Genomic DNA, 17,674 nt, shown 5'->3' with positions numbered 1-17,674 from the left:
CGTGTGTCTGTTTCTTTTGCTTTGCTCTGATTTGTCTTCACTTAAAAATAAACATGGGTGGGAGGGCAGGGATTGACTGTTTTTATAGGCAGTGTCATCGGTAAGGTCAGAGTCAGGGGGCATAGCCGAGTATCCCACAGCTGAATAGGCTGTGGGATACATTTCATTACGTCATTTGGCAGATTCTCTTATCCCGAGTGTCTTGAATTTCAGTACACGGTACAGGACTCCTAAAGGGAAGCCATTGCGTCGTGATTGTAGAGATTTTTATGAATCCCTGGTGAAAAGTGGAGGAATCAGGAAAAAGGCTGTAGTGGAAGTTGAAAGTCAGAATATTTTGAATTTTCAAAAGAACTTAATTGAACAACCTTCATCAAAGGTTTAGCAATTGCAACATTGACAGGGCAGAAACCTCATATTTGGCATCACACAGCCTCTACTTGTTGCTACTCACCAGTAGAGGAATGGGATGAAACACACCACAGCCTTATTTTAGTAGCAGGTATTTAAAAAGGACTGAGAATGAGTTAGTTAAATTATGTTAGTTCAAATTTATTTTGTGTGATACTGCTTTTCAATTTTGTTATTATATGCTGCCAGTATGCCTGCTGTGTGAGAAATTGGATTTAAAATGTTCACAAGTTCTAAGAGATTTACAAGCAAAAAGCTGTAATACTAGTGCTAGCTCAAGGGTATAGTGGTAATCTTCCACTTGTGACTGGAGGCTGTTGCTCTTAAAGCCAGATTATAGTGCTGTAAGCACTACACCGTGAGTCACTCATCTCATTGAACAAGCTGGTGCTCAATAGATTTCTTGCCTTCAATAACACTTTATTTTTGATAATGTACAAGGGTTGCTCCTGTAATGCCTGCCTCATACTTCATGTGACTGATATCTGAACTCTCCCGATGGCTAAATAATATTGAATTGAATTGTATAAGTCAATTCTGAATGAATTCCTAAGTTAACACTATGGTTAATGCTTTAGGCCACATTTGGTGTTGGTTATACTGTGCCTCTGTAATCTACTTCTCTCACTCACCCTGACACTGTATCTCTCCCTCTCTCTGTCTCATCCCACTCCCCTTCCTTCTCCCTTACCCAAATCCTCCCATTCTCTCTCTTCCTCACACTGACCACGCCATCTTTCTCCCTACCCCTCCCTTCCTCTTTCTCCTTATGTTTACTTGCTCTCTCTCTCTCTCCCTTATCCTAACCCTTTCCCTTTCTTTCTTTCTTTCTCTCTCCGTGGCTTTCTCTCTCAGACCGCACGGCTGCTCACAGGGACGTGTGTTTCCTGGAGGTAGATGAGGGCCTGATCTGCACCATGCCCCGGAAGGACATTGTGGTCACATACTCTCAGTGCTGCTGCCACTACGGGCGTGGTTGGGGGCCTGAATGTCGCACCTGTCCAGAAAGGAACTCAGGTGAGCCTAGAGTAATAGTAATGATAATATATTGCATTTACGTAGTGCCTCTTGTAATCTCACAGAACTATACATGAACTGAGGACTCAAACACCACCAATGGGTAGCATCCACCTCAGTCATGCATAGCAGCTGTTTTGCGCAAGAACAAAGAGAAGAGGGTGGGATTTAAGCCAGTTATACTTGGGGATGCACTGGAACCCGCCTTGAGATATTGCGTGAACACTTACTCTTTGCCAGTTTACCATGTGATCTTTAATGACCATAGTGAGTCAAGACCATGCTATGAAATCAGACTGCTCACAAGTTCTGAACTGCTATTCTCTTCAGACCCAGTGATACTATGGCAGGGGTAAAGGGAGTTTTTCAATTCACAAACAGTCTTAACTTTCACTCCACATTGAATTCATTGTCACAACCCTGAGGGAACTATGTTGGGCAGGTGTTGCATCATCTGTTTCCAAACACAAATTTATTTTTCACTCTGTATCTGTGTTTTGAAGAAGGTGTGAATGCAGTATGAAAGCAGCAGAATGTTAAGAACCCGAATTTGTTTTAGCTAAAAATTTGACTCAGTCTAATGTCATTGAACACGTACAGTATCAAACAATTTCGTCTTTGTCTGTTCAGCGATCTTCAACCGTCTGTGTCAGATGCACTTGGAAACAGAGTCTGACGGTGAGGGCGATTCCTTGGCAGCTTTCGCCCACTACAATCCAGGCAAGTGTCTGCTGCCCATTCCGTACTGGAATTCATCTCTGTAGAGTGTTCCATGAGCTAGCACAGTCATGTTTTAACCACTATAAGTAAGTTAGCATTAGCATTATGTACTATGAATGCTGAATCATTGCTTGGCAACCATGACAAGATAATGTTGTTTATATTGATCGCTGTTTGGTAACTTTCTGTCAGGTAGAATGCAGTTGGTTACTCTTGATAATACTACTTGCTGTGCAGTATTTGTGTTTTTATGGTTTTCTTTTAACTCAGTGTCTGATCTTTATTTATTTTCTTCTTTTTGTCATTATGTATTGTATTTATTCTGTTAAACCCTTATAATCTTTTAGGCTTCTCTAGATAGAAGAATAAATGAATAAATAAATAGTTGTTTTCCTACAGTAGACACAGTAGGTATAGTATTGACATTTCTGTTTCTGGCAGGGGACAGCTCAGAAGAAGACTCAGATGAGTGCAGCTGTGCGAATGGCCGCTGTGTACGGTCCTACCTGGGCACCATGTGCGAGTGTAACCCAGGATTCCGGATGGACCACTCTCGCACCCGCTGCGTAGGTGTGTTACCGTAACAACCTGCCACACGTCGCTATAGTTTCAATGTAACGTTACTCTCGAGATTATGCCTCTGTTCTACGATAGAGGCCTCGCAAGACAGCACCAGAGCTCTCTGATCCATAGAGCAAGAATTGAGAATTTGCTATTTGTGCCAACACAGATAATTAAAAGTGGTCACCATTATGCAAGTGACATAATATCACGCATTCATGTCTCTGAAAGAGGCTGCAAACATGCATTTTTGAAAGTACAGTGTGTTAGTATAGTGCATGTGCCATCAAATGCATATTTGTAAATTTGTAAAACTTTTAACTGCAGCTTTTGCAAGCAGACCACCGGATTTAGTATGTTATATGAAAAGAAGTGGTAAGAACTCTGCATTCCTCAGTGAAACGTGTTATTGAGGTCAAGAGAGCACCAGCTTGTTTGATGAGATGAGCAGCTCACGGTGTATCGCTTACAGCACTATAATCGGGATCTAAGAGAAATGACTTCCAATCACAAGTGTAAGATTATTTATTGTTAGACCCTTGAGCTAGCACTGGTAATACAGTATTTTTTTCCATTTATACTTGATAATGTTTGGCATGACGTTCACAATTCCATTTGTGAGATGGAATTTCCCTTTTCCTCTTTCTTTCTCACTCTGTCTCTCTCTATCTCTGGGTCTCTCCGTCTCTCTCTCTCTCTCTGTTTCTCTCTCCCATTGGGCAGATATTGATGAGTGCGGCGAACCTGGCATCCGGGTGAATTCCTGTAAGAATGCCCGCTGTGTCAACACCATGGGCTCCTTCAAGTGCCTCTGCAAACTTGGCTTCGCTCCAGCGCGGCGGACGAACATGTGTGTGCGTACGAAGACCCGATAACAGCGCCTCCTCCTCGCCCCCGCCGCGGGCCCCCGGATCACAGATGCTCACGAGCACACAGCCTCCCTTCACCATCCCTGCCGAGCAGCCCGGTCTCAGTCTCGCTCTTTCTTTTTGCTTCTTCTGCTTCACGGGGTGAAACGAACTTGACCACAATTGAGGACGTGTCATTTTTAGTTTTGAACTGAACTGATATGGCACGTTTGCCTTTTTCCTTTGCTTCTTCAAATTGTTTTTTTTATTTTTTTATCTCAAATACTTTTTGTTGTCATATTTCTTCCCTGATTAGATGTGGATACGTGTTGATACAGACACACTTACAGTGGCTGTGTTTGTAGTTATGGCTTCTCTGCAATGAGGTTTTCATTGGAAACACAGTGTTAATAATGCTCGCTACTTCTGATAGTGGAAACACCACTGCTGGCTCACTCCCCATAGCCCACAATGCCTGCTCTGCACTGTCACCACTCTCTCCCTCGTCTTTTAAGACAGATGGTTTGGCATCTCTCCAACAGTAATAATAGATGACTCTGTTTATTTTTACTTCTTGGGGAGATTTTTTACTCCCCCCCCCAGGCTTCTTTCCAAAGCAAAGTTATCATTTAAATCTAAATTAGCAATTTGATTTGGAGAAGTAGTCATTTCTTCTCAAATGATTCACCCTTGTCGTAAACTGATGAGGAGCAACGCTAAGCTGAAATGTAGACAGGCGCACCCTTTCCTCTGTTACACATTTTTGGATCCTTTTTGTCTGCTGTCAAGCCTCGTTTTTCCAGGGGAGGGAGATTTATGCCCGTGTTTTTACCTTTCTGCTACATTAATGAGTGGTATGTTCTTGACTTTTGAAGCAATGTCACACATGCTGTTTGAAAACCTTGGCACTTCACAGAAACCAAATTACAAGGTATCATCTGAACTGAAGATGGGAAAGAAATCTTGAAGACATTTTTGTTTGTCTTTGGTCTTTCATTATATTATTATTTTTATTATTATTGTTATTTGTATTATTATTATTATTATTATTATTTCATTGTTTTAATTGAGAGTTAGATTTGCACTTTCTGTTCCACTTGTAATTCTTGAGTTTGTCTCTCTGGAGTTCCACTGTATATTGTCTTCCTCTGGCTTTGGGTCTCCTTATATCTCTGTTTTGAGCGGACCAATCATGGACCAGAAGGTCTGCTGTCTCTTTGTGGCATATGAGACCAAAAGTTGAAATTCCTGGATCTGGTTCAGTTGTCCAAAGCTTGGTCATGGTGTTTCTCAGGTACCTGAGTTTTAGGCTTTTTAGTTGGGACCACTAATCCAAATCCATCAGGTAAAATTAGAATGTAAATTTAACTCAAGGTCATCGTGTGTAAATTTTTTCAAGGTCAAAGTATGATTTTAAAAAATGGTGCCTCAAGGAATTAAAACCAGTTCAATTCATCAAGTGCAGAATGCAAGGCAATGATCAGCTCGGCTGGAGACATTATCAGTCGACAGATTCCACCTTCAGAGAAATGGCTGATAACTGATCCGTACAGAAATGGATCGGCTGTCAAAAGACTGTGGAAGCTTTTCCGCTGTGTGTAACAGGAACATGATTTCGGACCCCAAGACAAGGTAGCAGGGAGCTTTGATGATAAAAAAAATAATAAAAATGAATGAAGTTTGTGAGCTGGGAACTTGTTTTCCTTTTAACTTCAATAACCATTTTGAAGGATACTGCTGTGACATCCATCACTTTAACATGTTATGCTATTCGGGGCTTGTCTTCCACTCCACAATTCTACATATCTTTTTAAAATATCCACTAGCCAGTCCCTTTCTCATACATACTGTACCATGTAAGTATTTGCGACTGACCATAAAATATGTAAGCTGGACCAACAACATAAATTCTATATAAAAATGCTGTAATAGATTTGTCCATTAGATGGCAGTATAACTTAAAATCCCAATTTATTTGCTCCCCAGAGGTTCTACATTTCACACTTGGAAAACACAATGAAAGATATGACCAACAGAAATTGACGATCCAAACAGAATTGAATTCCTAAGCTGTCAAATTGTTCCACTATTAAACCTTCGCTCTTGATTTGAAAACTAACTAATATTAAATTCTTCAATAATGGCCTATAAAAATACATTTGAATGTTATATCTTCCTGTTGCTTCAGGTGGCTATCGGGTAGTCTCCCACTCTCAAAGTAATCTGTAATGGGATGAAAAAAAACAAAAACACTGACCAGTAAAGTGTTATTAGCTAGCCAACTTAGCTAGATTGTCAGTTAAAATGTAATAACATTAGCTAGTGTCAAATACTTTCCTAGTCCAGGTCTCTCCAAATGAATAACAAAAATAACACCAACAACCTCTCCTTTTCGCCCTACTACCCTCAATTTAAAAAGTAATTCGAAAAATCTATACATTTACACAACTATATTTTATCACAAACGTCTCTCTGTATCTTTCACAAAATCTCCTCGCACTCTATAACTGAACATGATGGCTTGCACACATTGTGACACTTGATCAATCCCTCCCATCTACTTTAATTGGATGTACAGTATTTTTTTATTTCAATGGCTGGATTTGTCTAATGGTGTTAGGGAGGATGTCCTCTGTAAGTTTCATTTTTGCAATGTAAAAGATAGAGGTGAAGCTGTGGTAATGGGATTATATTTGAATGGACACTTATTGGGGCTTGGGGAGGACGAGACAGCGGTGTCCTCCTTGCTACATTTTTCCATCACACTAGAGGGCGCTGTTGAGACTTTAACTTCGGCAATAGGGGTTTTATGTATCCTAGATGCTTAGAAATGGATGATATATGTTTTTTCCCTTGTAATTCTTGAGGAGGACGGTCCTCCGTGTCCTCTATGGACGTCCTGTGGTTTATAGCCTCTTGTAATTTTATGAAATTATGATTGACATTCTTTCCGCTCTTCCATAATGTCCCATTATCAGCAAATAATGATAGAAATAATTCTTTGAAAATACAAAGGGACTAAAAACACTTCCCTGTGGGGTTCCATTATCCACCAAAAAGATGAGTCATTTCTTCCCACTCTCACTTGGATTGGCTGATCAAACTATTCAAAAGTGGTATTGTTTTGGTCTTTGAAACAGTCTATAAATGCAAAATGTTGTTTGGCATTTGTTGTAAGATGTTCTGTCAGCTGACACTGTGTTGTCAGAGTATAAATCAGCCTTAACGCTGCCAGTGATCAGTACTGTTGTGAAATGAGACTGCGAGCCAAGGTCATATTCCTCCTCAGCACCTTATCGGTCCACTTTAGTGATGTCTGTGTGTCAGTGTGGTGCCTGAAACGTCACTGTGGCTGGAGAAAAAGAGGTAAAGGGTGTTAGGGAAGTGAGCGCGGCCTGGACAAGCATACACCCTGCACCTTTTTTACCACTAAGATGCAACGGACGATGTATAAGCCTTTCCAAGGGCACAAATGTCATTTATAATACATTTCATGTGTGCACATCATGGCCTGTCCGTAGATGCATAGGAACAGAATTAACCCCAGGTTACGTGATGCTACACGAACAACAAACTAACAGAAGATCATTAAAAATGTTTTTTTTTAAAAGAACTGGGTACTCGCACACTTTCAAGTTGTCTGTCTTAACTTCCCATTTTAATAGGGCTTCCATTAAATCAGGGGCAAAAATAAAAAGTTAAGGAGCTCTGTTGTTATAAAAATAAAAGTGATTAAGGCCCCCTCAGGCCTGGTACTGTACCTTGTTAAAATATAATTAGAGCAATCTGATAATGAGGAGGAGCAGCAGGCAGATTCCTCTCCATGCGGCCCAGAGGTGGGAAACTATGTGGGACAGGCTGCAGAACCCAGATTAATGACAGACCAGCGACACTGAAGGGCCCTGCAGCAGCTGCCCTCTGCTACTCCAGTACATGAACACTGGCACCTATTATACATACTACTCACACACTGATACTAGTGACACACACATCACCTATTATACACCACTCATACACTGATACTAATTACACGCACTACTCACACACTCATACTAATGACACACACATCACCTATTATACACTGCTCATACACTGATACTACTGACACACACATCACTGAATACACTGCTCACACACTGATACTAATGACACACACCTATTACACACTACTCACACACTGATACTAATGACACACATCACCTAACACACACTACTCATACACTGATGCTAATGACACACACCTACCACACACTGCTCACACACTGATACTAATGACACACACATTAGAGAAGCCTTAATGATAAAATGTATAATCTGCAAGTTGCATTCAAGTTCTTTTGTAGTTCCTGACTTTAAAGTTCATTGTCATTATCTCAATCAATTTTTTTTTATTCTTAACTAATGGCAGTGAACATTCCAATTGCACCACACGGGTCTAGACAAGTTTCATTTAAAGGTATTAAACACCAGCTCTTCCACTCGAGACAAGCATACTGTATGTCCCCTCTGTGAATCTGTCTGTGAATGTAATCGTGCAGTCACAGCATGTAAAAAGTAGCACTCAGTTGACAATTGTACACATTTGAAGTAGGCATTTGCAGGCAAGCTTGTTGTTATCACAAGTCAATTATATTGAATTATAAAATTGATTTGGATTCAATATTTAATTTCCTTATTGATTTAATCAATATGACAACCTAAGTGGAGGCACACATTTTTTTTTAATACATTCAGTACAATAACTAAACTGTATGGCAAAAACTAGTCATCTTGTGCCAAAGAATCTATGCATAATTCTATCCATCGTCTTCTTCAGATTCTTTTAAGTGTACACCGACAGAACTTAACAGGTCTCAATTACAGTCAGGCGATGGGCTTCAGGAAAGGTAGTGATCAAATTAATGTAGACTTCAGTTTTCACTTGTTTATCACCCCCAGCCCGCAGTCAGTCTTCCATGAGGGTCTTTTCAGAAAGAAGAATATGCGTAATTTTTAAATGATTGTGTCTGAGTCAGATTACGTGCAAGTCACTTCCAGTTCTTTTGGCACCGTGTTCAGAAAAATGGCACAGAAAAAGCATATGGCATTACTCCACTTCCTCATTATTCCTTTTTCTTAGGCCCCTGACAAAGCTCAGAAAATCTATATTAGCAAGACGGATCGGGTAAGATGCGTTGCATTATTCTGACAGATCTTACTGTGTCAAGTTTCCTTCCAGAGCCCCCTCACTCGCTGCCTCTCTCCCCACTGTCCTGGTTTCATTTTCATCTAATTATTCTCAAAGTTCAATGTGGAACAGGAAGGTGCCCTTGAGCAACTCGTTTGGGAAGAGAGAGAGAGAGGGAGTGAGAGAGAGACAGCACGCGCGTGTGTGTGTGAGTTACAGTGTAGAGAGACACAGAGAGAGAGAGAGAGAGAGATCAAAAAATGCCAGAAATAGGCTGTCCCAGAGAGATGGTTCAACAAAAAAAGTCAGAGAAATATAAATATCTTTTAGTAGGTCACCCGGACTAAAGAAGAATAACCCATTGAATACTGGAATGGGGGCTCTGATGATTGGTCTTATTAGTCTCTATTTAGCTGATGGCTTAAATGAGTGAGGAGAGATGCCACAGAACTCTGAGTCAAAAACCCAGATAATGCGAAATCCTTACTGCTTTCATGTTAGGAGAATTAGAAATTGCAATAGCATTGTGCTTTACCAGGAAGTCAAGATTAGTCATTCAACAGAAATAGAAAATGCACCAAGAACTCACTGGTTTTAGTGGCTTGTCACCTTATCCAAGCATATGATCGTAATCCTTTCTTATCCAAACTGAAAGAAGTTTTTAAAAAAAATCCAGGTTAATGTGGTTACTGAAATCAATCAGCAATCAACAATGCTATTGTTTTTCCTCCTTCTCTCTTACCTTTTCTTGCTTCCAATCCCCTATGCCTCTCCCTTTCCCCTTCTTTCCCTGTTTCTTTCCATTTTCTTTCTACTCTTCTTTCTTTCAAGATCGGTAATTTCAGATGGTGCATTTAAAAAAAAAATTTTTATATGTCACACGGTGCATCTTATTTACTTTTTGATATGTCACATGGTGCATCTTTGTTTTACTTTTTGATATGTCACATGCAGCATCCGGAGCAACTGAAGTACAACTTGTTTACTATTGGCTGGAAAATAGAAACACCCACACAAAGTGGCTGGTTCTGTTATGACATATGATACAGTGACTGTAACGCTTCTGATTTATGTAGGTCACAGGTGGCCTGCATCACTTCTAGGTTGTTTTACAAAATGTACCCGACACTGCAAGCAGCACACTTAAAAGGCCGTGTAATGCTCAGGATGCAGGTGTTTTGTGGAATATGGTTCAAATGTACAATACAGCTCACAATTGTATCAACACTGCCTTGATTCCAGGGGCATAGTTGTGAGTTTGACACTGGGTAGGGGCTGGTTTGACAATGCTACATGGTATGGCAACTTTAACTGTTTCCAGTATTGGGGGGACATGTCCCCCTGTTCGCTATGCTTCAGGGGACTGCTTGATTCAGTCCCCTGACATTGCTTAATGCGGGAGGTGCTTGAATGGAACCCATTTTAATTAATGGCGAAGTTCACGTGCGAAATGTGTAACATAGTCCAAAGCGAGGGACAGATATGCATTTTTAAAATTGATTCTAAAACCATAAACATCTCTCATATTTTATCACTTGCTCTTACAATATAGTCCAACATTATAGCTCCATTCAGGACCCCTTCCTGACAGATGGTACCCTAGGCTGTCATTTATATCGTCCTATGCCTGTCCTGTGTCTAGAACCGTTTTGGTCCTATTATTGTATATAAACTACCTTGGTAATGCTAAACAGTTTCTTGACAGTTATGACAAGCACTTTAAAGGTATAACGTAATGGTGAAAGGATTTCAGGCGCATTAATTCCCCTCAGGCCTTCAACACTGTATACGCATTGGGTAGGACACAACTGGTGGAATTCAGGTGGAAATTAAGGTAAAATCAACACTGACACTAAAGAGCATTTTACCCACAGTGTTGTTAATGAAGAGAACAGCTTAACTGAGGAAACAGAGGAGTGTATACAATCACATTGAATTTCGAACAAAATTGCATTCCTAACTGAACAAAATGACCTGTTTGTTAAACTTGTTAAACTTTCTCATGTTCCTTTCTAACAGCAAAATCTGAGAATACTACTGATAATCTAATATCCTGTCAAATGCAATATTTAACATTTATATTATGCTATGTATTCATACTGAACTTTTGAATTTGGTGTCCAGGTCTGCAGTATTGTGTATACTCAGTATTTTGGGCAAGCTAATAATTATTTTGGGCAAGCTCTCAAACCGGGTGTTTATATTCTCCACATCACAGAGCAGGAGATTGGGGAAATGAGACACTAGCTGGGAGATAACAAGCAGTGACTCGGTAATTACAGTCAGGCACTGCTGTAGTGGGCTGTGCATCTGTTGCCACTAGCTTGTACAGAACTGTTTGATCTCCTGATTCTAGAGCTCTTCTTTTCTCTCTCTGTCCTTCTCTCCCTTTCTGAGAGGCCTAATACCAAGGTCAAATGCTACAGCCCTGAGGGTGAGCTTATTTTCACCCTACACACACACACATCACACACAAAGAAAACAGCTGCATAAAACATACACTCAAGAAAGCACAAGTAAAATATACAGACAAAATAAATAGAGTGTACAGTAGTTGCACTCAGGTTTACACACAAGCACATAGGACCGAAAGCCATGCACAATTATGCTGGGAATACATGTTTTAGAGTGAGCTGAGTAAAAGGGTATGGCCTAGGGTAGTACATTTTTAATCATTAGTTCAGGGAATATAATGGAATTTGGATCCAATCTCCACCCAACCCCAACCCCCCCCTGACACCAGTGATGCCCCTTCCATACCCCCGCTGGTTGGTCTTGTCCATAGTGAGTAGACAGAAGGGGTTTAGTGCAAATTGCTGCAATCTGCAGAAAGCAGGCCTGTGTAAGCACAGTGCGGGCCAGGCTCCGGCTGCCAGTAGGGCCCTGATATCCTGCACTCAGCTCTTTCTCTTTGTCATGCTGGATTTTGGGTAGACACTGTTTTTATCTTTTTAAAAAAAGCAGGGGGGTGGTGGTAATTGGGAGTAATGACCATGTTAAGCATTTTTTTGTTTGGCGCATGCCATGAAACGTGAGGTGAGGGGGATTACAGACAGAAAAGGGGGCACACGTTCCTGTTGCTGAGCAGTTAGTTTGCTTCTGCATCCGAGACCCAGAGCGCTTGCCAAAAAAGCTGCAAATAGGACACAGAGGTGTAAGTAGCATCTCTTTGAAGAGACATTAAGTCACATTGCAAACCATTGCAAGACCTGTAATTGTGCTGCAGCTTGGAAATAAAGATTCAGAGAAACATACCCTCATGCAAAAAAAAAAAGAAAAACATTGTCCTGTAATAATTTATGTCACCTTAGGGCATATCTCCAACAACAGTCACCATGGTGTGAAGCCACAAATGACTGTTGCATAAATAAGTCATGCAAACTACCCTCAAATGTCAGGCTTAACATTGTCAATATTGAGCCTGACAAACTTAACACTGAAACGTGGCATTACTCAGCCTAACTTTGGGGATGTGCTTTACTAATAAACCAATGGAGGCGGCCATTGAAAAACTGAACATTCTCTGCTGGTGCTGTTGTAAATAATATACACACTGAATAAAAGCACTCTTTACTTGCAATTTACAGCTACTTCGAGTCTGAAAAGGCCCTAACACCACTCAAGCTGATTTTATCAAAACTTCTAAGTCATAAAAAGCTTTCATTCATACAGGAATATAACTGCAATGGGGAATTTGATTAAACAAGCACAGAGAGAAAGGCTACTACAGGCTGCTGCGGTTACTCAGGACCGTATAATGCCTCCACACATTGCCACTGGTCTTAAAAGAGGTGAATAGACTTTTGGAGAAATGTCAGCTAGCTAGCTAGCCCCAAGGAATTGTTAACATGCATCCCCTTCGACTTTTTGTTCATGAACAGGACACAAGTTTTTTAAAAAGCACAGATGATGTGTCCCAGTTTGCCTTCTTCCAAATATGAATGCTATTTCCAAAAGAGTGATGGACTAATACATCTCAGGCACTTTATACATTAAAAATGCATTCCAGAATCCTAGCAGAAGAGCCTTTCAGTTTTGAGTTTAAAATGGAACCAACTGCAGCCTATACTAAAATTAAGCAATTATGTTTATATTGCACATAAAATTAATGTCTACCAAATGTACCACAAAATAAAGATAGCATTTTGTGATTATAAATAAGCATGGTTTATGATACACTGTATTAACAATATGTCATATTGGCAGTCTGTATATTGCTGTTTCAGTCATTGGAAGCTGAAGTCAATGCGAGCTGAACTGGTCAGTAGTTCATGCAAGTTTCATACAAACCTGTCTTCACTGGAACAGGGTTCAACAATATACTGTGTCAGAATATATTCATAAACATTATTAATGAGCAACTTCACAGATATTATTGGACATCATCTAGACAAAATGGGTTTGATTAATAAGGATGTATGTTGTAAATGTCAGAAAGGATGTGGAACATTTTTACATTGTGTTTTGGAATGCCTGCTGGTTCACCGATTTTGGAGTGAAATCCTGGATCTTATAGGGAGCTGGCTAGGGTCAACATTACCACTGTTGCCATGATTGTGTCGCCTTGGAGACAGAACAGAAATATCCAGTGTGACAAATACAGAACAGGTTGTTACAGTTGGCATTATTACAGCTGTCGAAGTAATACTAAGATGTTGTAAAAGTCCTAAGTCTCCCAATATGACTGAAGATTCAATGTTTGAAACAGAATTATATGAAAATATGCTCAATAATATGCTCATCATGGAAAGAATGAAAAAAATAAGGAAAGTGAGGGAGAAGTTCTGGGACCATAACCCTTAGCTATAAATAAAATATGATTGTGTTGGACATTAAGGTATTGATGGTCTCTAAAGAAGCCAAATGTGTTGTATTTTAATCTAGTATTCACTCTGTGTTGTTTTGTCATACTTTATGTATATGATAAATTGAGCTAAGTGAAGTGAGGAACTGTATAATGTATACTTTATTTTACCTGCAATATATTGAACCTAATAGAAAAAGTTACCAAAAAAACAAAAAAACAAAAACATACTGTGCTGGCTAAACAGTGGTGTCGATATAGACACATGTAGTATATTAATAAATTGAATACTTGTCCCTACCTTTGAGATAACATCGCAAAAACCTTTAGACTGCTTACTGCTCTGTTTCCTCAGTCAATGTTGAAATTACAGAGACAATACACATCTCAATTCATGGATAGCAATATCGCTTCCCAAAAATTGGACATTGATAATGTGTATTTATTGGTAGACAAGTAACATGCTACATCCCTTAATCTGTGATGTGTGACATCATGGAATGTATTGCATACCATCCTGTATTTGATATCCTGTTCAAGCTAGCACAAACTAAAATCGGAAAAACATTTGTTCTGATTTCTGCTCACAGGTTTAGCCAGCGATTAACCAGGAAAATATTTAGCAACTTGAAGCACCTGTTCTTATTATTCTGTCCAAATTGTTTCATGGTTTCCTTTGTTGTTTCATTCAATCCTGGCTGCATGTGCACACGCGCGCTTGCACGCACGCATGCATGCACGCACACACACACAGTATTATTAATCTAAATTACAAACTAAAACAAACGAAAACCCACAAAGTTCACAAAACAAAAGATCTCCACACAAACCACAAACCAAACCACACACAAAAGAAACCCAAAATAAGATCTCCCCTGCCTCATACTGCTGGGCTTATGTTGCTCACAGGCAGGTGGAGGCAATCGAACAATTAGGCAATCAGGCAACTACCTCCACCTGCACTACCCAGACCAGCAGAGGCAGGGGACGTAACACACACACACATGCATGCGCGCACACGTACACACACACAGAGAATTTGGCTGTTTTTTAATTTTCATAGTTACACTTGTTTTGTCAATTGGCAAAGTCATCGTATAAGTGCAGAAATCGGAGCGTTTTGGAGGTACACTGCTGTAGAGGCTATGCTCTGACCGGTCGTTTCTTACACAGCAGCTTTGAAGGAGAAGCAGATGGCGAGTGTCACACCCCGAGGCCATACAGTCTCATCCTGTGATGTAGGGAATGGAGGACACTCTTTTCTCCCTGTCACAGAACACAGAAACCCCACACACCAATGAGCAAGCATTTCAGCCTACTTTCATCTGATTGTTGAGAAAAATTCTATTTCAGAGCAATGGATTGTATTCACGCTAAAATGTGTTTACACAAAAAGGGTCATATTCTTGCCCGGTCGCACACAATGATAATGAAAGGACAACAAAAGTGACAGATATTGCAGAACCTTGGAGATGTATTGAACTATTTCTGTGAATGAGAAACTATCCAGTCATTCTGAATAACTATCATACAGTTATTATGGCAATGGATTAGACTGAAGTTATATCTTAGATAATATGGCTCCTTGTAGCCTTTTAGATACAGACGTTGTTAACTACAAGTTGTGTTTTAGTAAGCTATTGGGTATTTCTGTTATGTGAACTGTAATATCTGTAAGGCCACAAATGCTCAAATAACAGTTGTTCATAACAGTGCCATGCAGAAGGGCATCTCTGAATGCACAGCGCATAAAAGCTTGAAGCAGATGAGCTACAGCTGTAGAAGACCACACCAGGTCCCACTCCGGGTCCCACTGACCTTGAGTCAGCATGGATCAAAATCCCTAAGGAATGTTTCCAGCACTTTCCATGCCACAAAGAATTCATTACCATGGAAAAAAATAAATTAAAATGGAAATCCTAATACATTTTATTCAAATAAAAATTACAATTAAATTCAATTAGGAATTTTACACACCAAAATAATAGAAATGGCAAAAAAGAGGTATTCTTTGTAGACTTTTCAGTGGTAGTCCACAATTATTATCCTATACTGAATAGCTGAGTCATTTTATTTTTCAGATGAACAAAATGAGTAGCCTACCAAAAACAAACCAAAATATCAGTCATAGTTACACGCTAAATATGCTAGCCTATTGCTAATTGCAAATAAATCACCTTGACACAAAAAACTTTCTCCTTTGAAAAAAAAACAAACATGGGATGTTTTAATTTTTAAAATGTTTTTAAAAGTTTTTTATTCTAAATGTAATAATACAGTGTGCAATGTTGCCTTTTCTGTATATATTTAGGCCAACATCTTGCGGTCATCATGTTTGTAACCACAGTAGTCATAGTAGCTAGCTAAGTCATGTGGCCAACTTGCTGTGAAAACGCGCTAGATAAAAAAAAAGATTAAATGACGAAATGGCTTGCTATAGACTACAGATGCTAGTTACATCACGGTTTTTCAAGCAAACTACTATCTCTCAAAAGTATTATTGAATTGAGTTTTATTTTATGTGAAATCACTAACTACAGCTCCTGATACACATACGAATAATTACGAATTATTTAATTCAATAAAGTAGTTAAACTCCTGTTAAAAATCGATGTACTAACGGCATTAAGTTATCCCTCGATCAGCTAGCTGGACACGCATCTCACTGTACCTCTTGAACTGGTAGGCTAATATCCATCCGCCAGCCAAGTAATGTCAGACGTGGTATGCACACAACAGTAGGCTACAGGCACTGTACACGCTTTATAAGGTACCCGCACCCATTCCGGTGGGCTTTTGAGAAAGTAAATAGAAAGAGGAATCTGGAGGAACTAATATAGCCTGACCTTCGATACGACCCGGACTCAACCTGGTCGGCATAAATTGTGTGATTAATTCATAGCTTAACGTTAGTGTAGGGAGCGCTGAACCTTTCAACGCGGCTCCAGAGTGTGACAAGAGTAGGTTCCCCCTCCCCCGTGTCATTCAATCTTTGAACGGGAGAACGGGACAAACGGCGGAGGACAGGACAGCGGGGAGGCAACAAACCACTAGCCAGTTATCACCGAAATACAAGCGCTAGCATTTGTTGCGGGTTACTGATATTTCCTTAGAGGGATTTATACATGTGCCCTTACATGCAGTGCTGCACTTGCAGCGCGAGTAAGAGAGACACAAGGATACGGATTTAACAGATTCAAGGGAAAGCGCGCTCGGGGTTTAAATCGTTTTTTTATTTTTATTTAGACATCTATGCGATTAGATTTTTGCGATCTAAATCAACATTTGGCATCCTTTGTGGGTCTGCTACGAAAATAGAGCCTCGATAACGGGTAAGCTTAACTTTCTCAAATAAATTTGATTTGAACATGCCATCGAACAGCAGCGTATGGCATACGATATGTTTTTGAGAATTTTCTCGTTTGATTCCCTGCAATTACCTCACCATGCGTTTGGCCATTGTCTTGGTGGTCCCCCTACGAGCCGTTTCACTCTGACGTCTAGCTAAATTAATAACATTAGGCTTGTGTACGTTAACCACAGCATGCTAGCTATTTTGCTTTCTTAAAAAGCAACATTGTCAATAAGATTGTTTTTATCGCAACCTTAAACATAATTGTAAACAAAAATATAAACGAATTCCGCTGTGCTCCAATAGGTATGTTAAGGGCACTGTAGCTGTTCTCGACATCATCAAACCAGCAAGCTATGCTATGTTTATTTATCATTTAAAAGTAGCTATAATTCATTTTGTGAAGTGGCCAGGCTATAAACTATGGGCTCTCGTCGGTTTGTCTTTCTTAAGATAAGACAGATATTAGCTATATGTGCATATAAATGAGCTTTATTCCAAATGAATAACGTACGCAAATGGCAGGATGGCTAACTGATTAATCGCGTTTATAATAAACAGTGAGCTATTTAGTAGCCTGTCAACCGAACCGTACAAATTGCAACATGTTGCGACACTGGATTTATTTTCTGTCCGGCATGAAACGACGGGAGACAGATTATGTGAGATTTGCAGACCATTTAATGCTGGTGTTAATGCTAGTATTATTACCGAAGAAGCTGCTAATTTACCCCCTCGCCTTTCCTTTAGGGTGGGTTTTTCTTAATTGTGAGACGAGGTACAATGCAGTACCG

General features: G+C 39.8%; 2 protein-coding genes across 12 annotated transcripts in view; both read left to right on the top strand.

Annotated features, from left to right (window-relative positions):
- The window catches only part of LOC118234919 (latent-transforming growth factor beta-binding protein 3-like), a 42,168-nt gene extending 36,928 nt beyond the window's left edge, over positions 1-5,240 (top strand). For 7 of the 10 annotated variants that reach the window (XM_035431792.1, XM_035431790.1, XM_035431784.1 and 4 more), the window contains 4 exons: positions 1,267-1,428; positions 2,059-2,148; positions 2,587-2,718; positions 3,433-5,240. In XM_035431792.1, the coding sequence (XP_035287683.1) occupies positions 1,267-1,428; positions 2,059-2,148; positions 2,587-2,718; positions 3,433-3,584 (536 nt within the window). In that variant the 3' untranslated portion in view covers positions 3,585-5,240. The remainder of the gene's footprint in view (positions 1-1,266; positions 1,429-2,058; positions 2,149-2,586; positions 2,719-3,432) is intronic. The other 3 variants (XM_035431787.1, XM_035431794.1, XM_035431789.1) reach the window with 1 other exon arrangement.
- Positions 5,241-16,318: 11,078 nt separating this feature from the next.
- Positions 16,319-17,674, top strand: part of LOC118235809 (spectrin beta chain, non-erythrocytic 1-like) — a 68,790-nt gene continuing 67,434 nt past the window's right edge. For both annotated transcript variants that reach the window (XM_035433643.1, XM_035433638.1), the window contains exon 1: positions 16,319-16,860. The gene's annotated coding sequence lies outside the window, so the exon portion shown is untranslated. The remainder of the gene's footprint in view (positions 16,861-17,674) is intronic.

Source organism: Anguilla anguilla, chromosome 9, assembly GCF_013347855.1.
Source record: "Anguilla anguilla isolate fAngAng1 chromosome 9, fAngAng1.pri, whole genome shotgun sequence".
NCBI classification, from domain to species: Eukaryota; Metazoa; Chordata; class Actinopteri; order Anguilliformes; family Anguillidae; genus Anguilla; species Anguilla anguilla.
The sequence above is the reverse complement of the archived record's forward strand: the minus strand, read 5'-3'. Positions and strand labels throughout refer to the sequence as shown.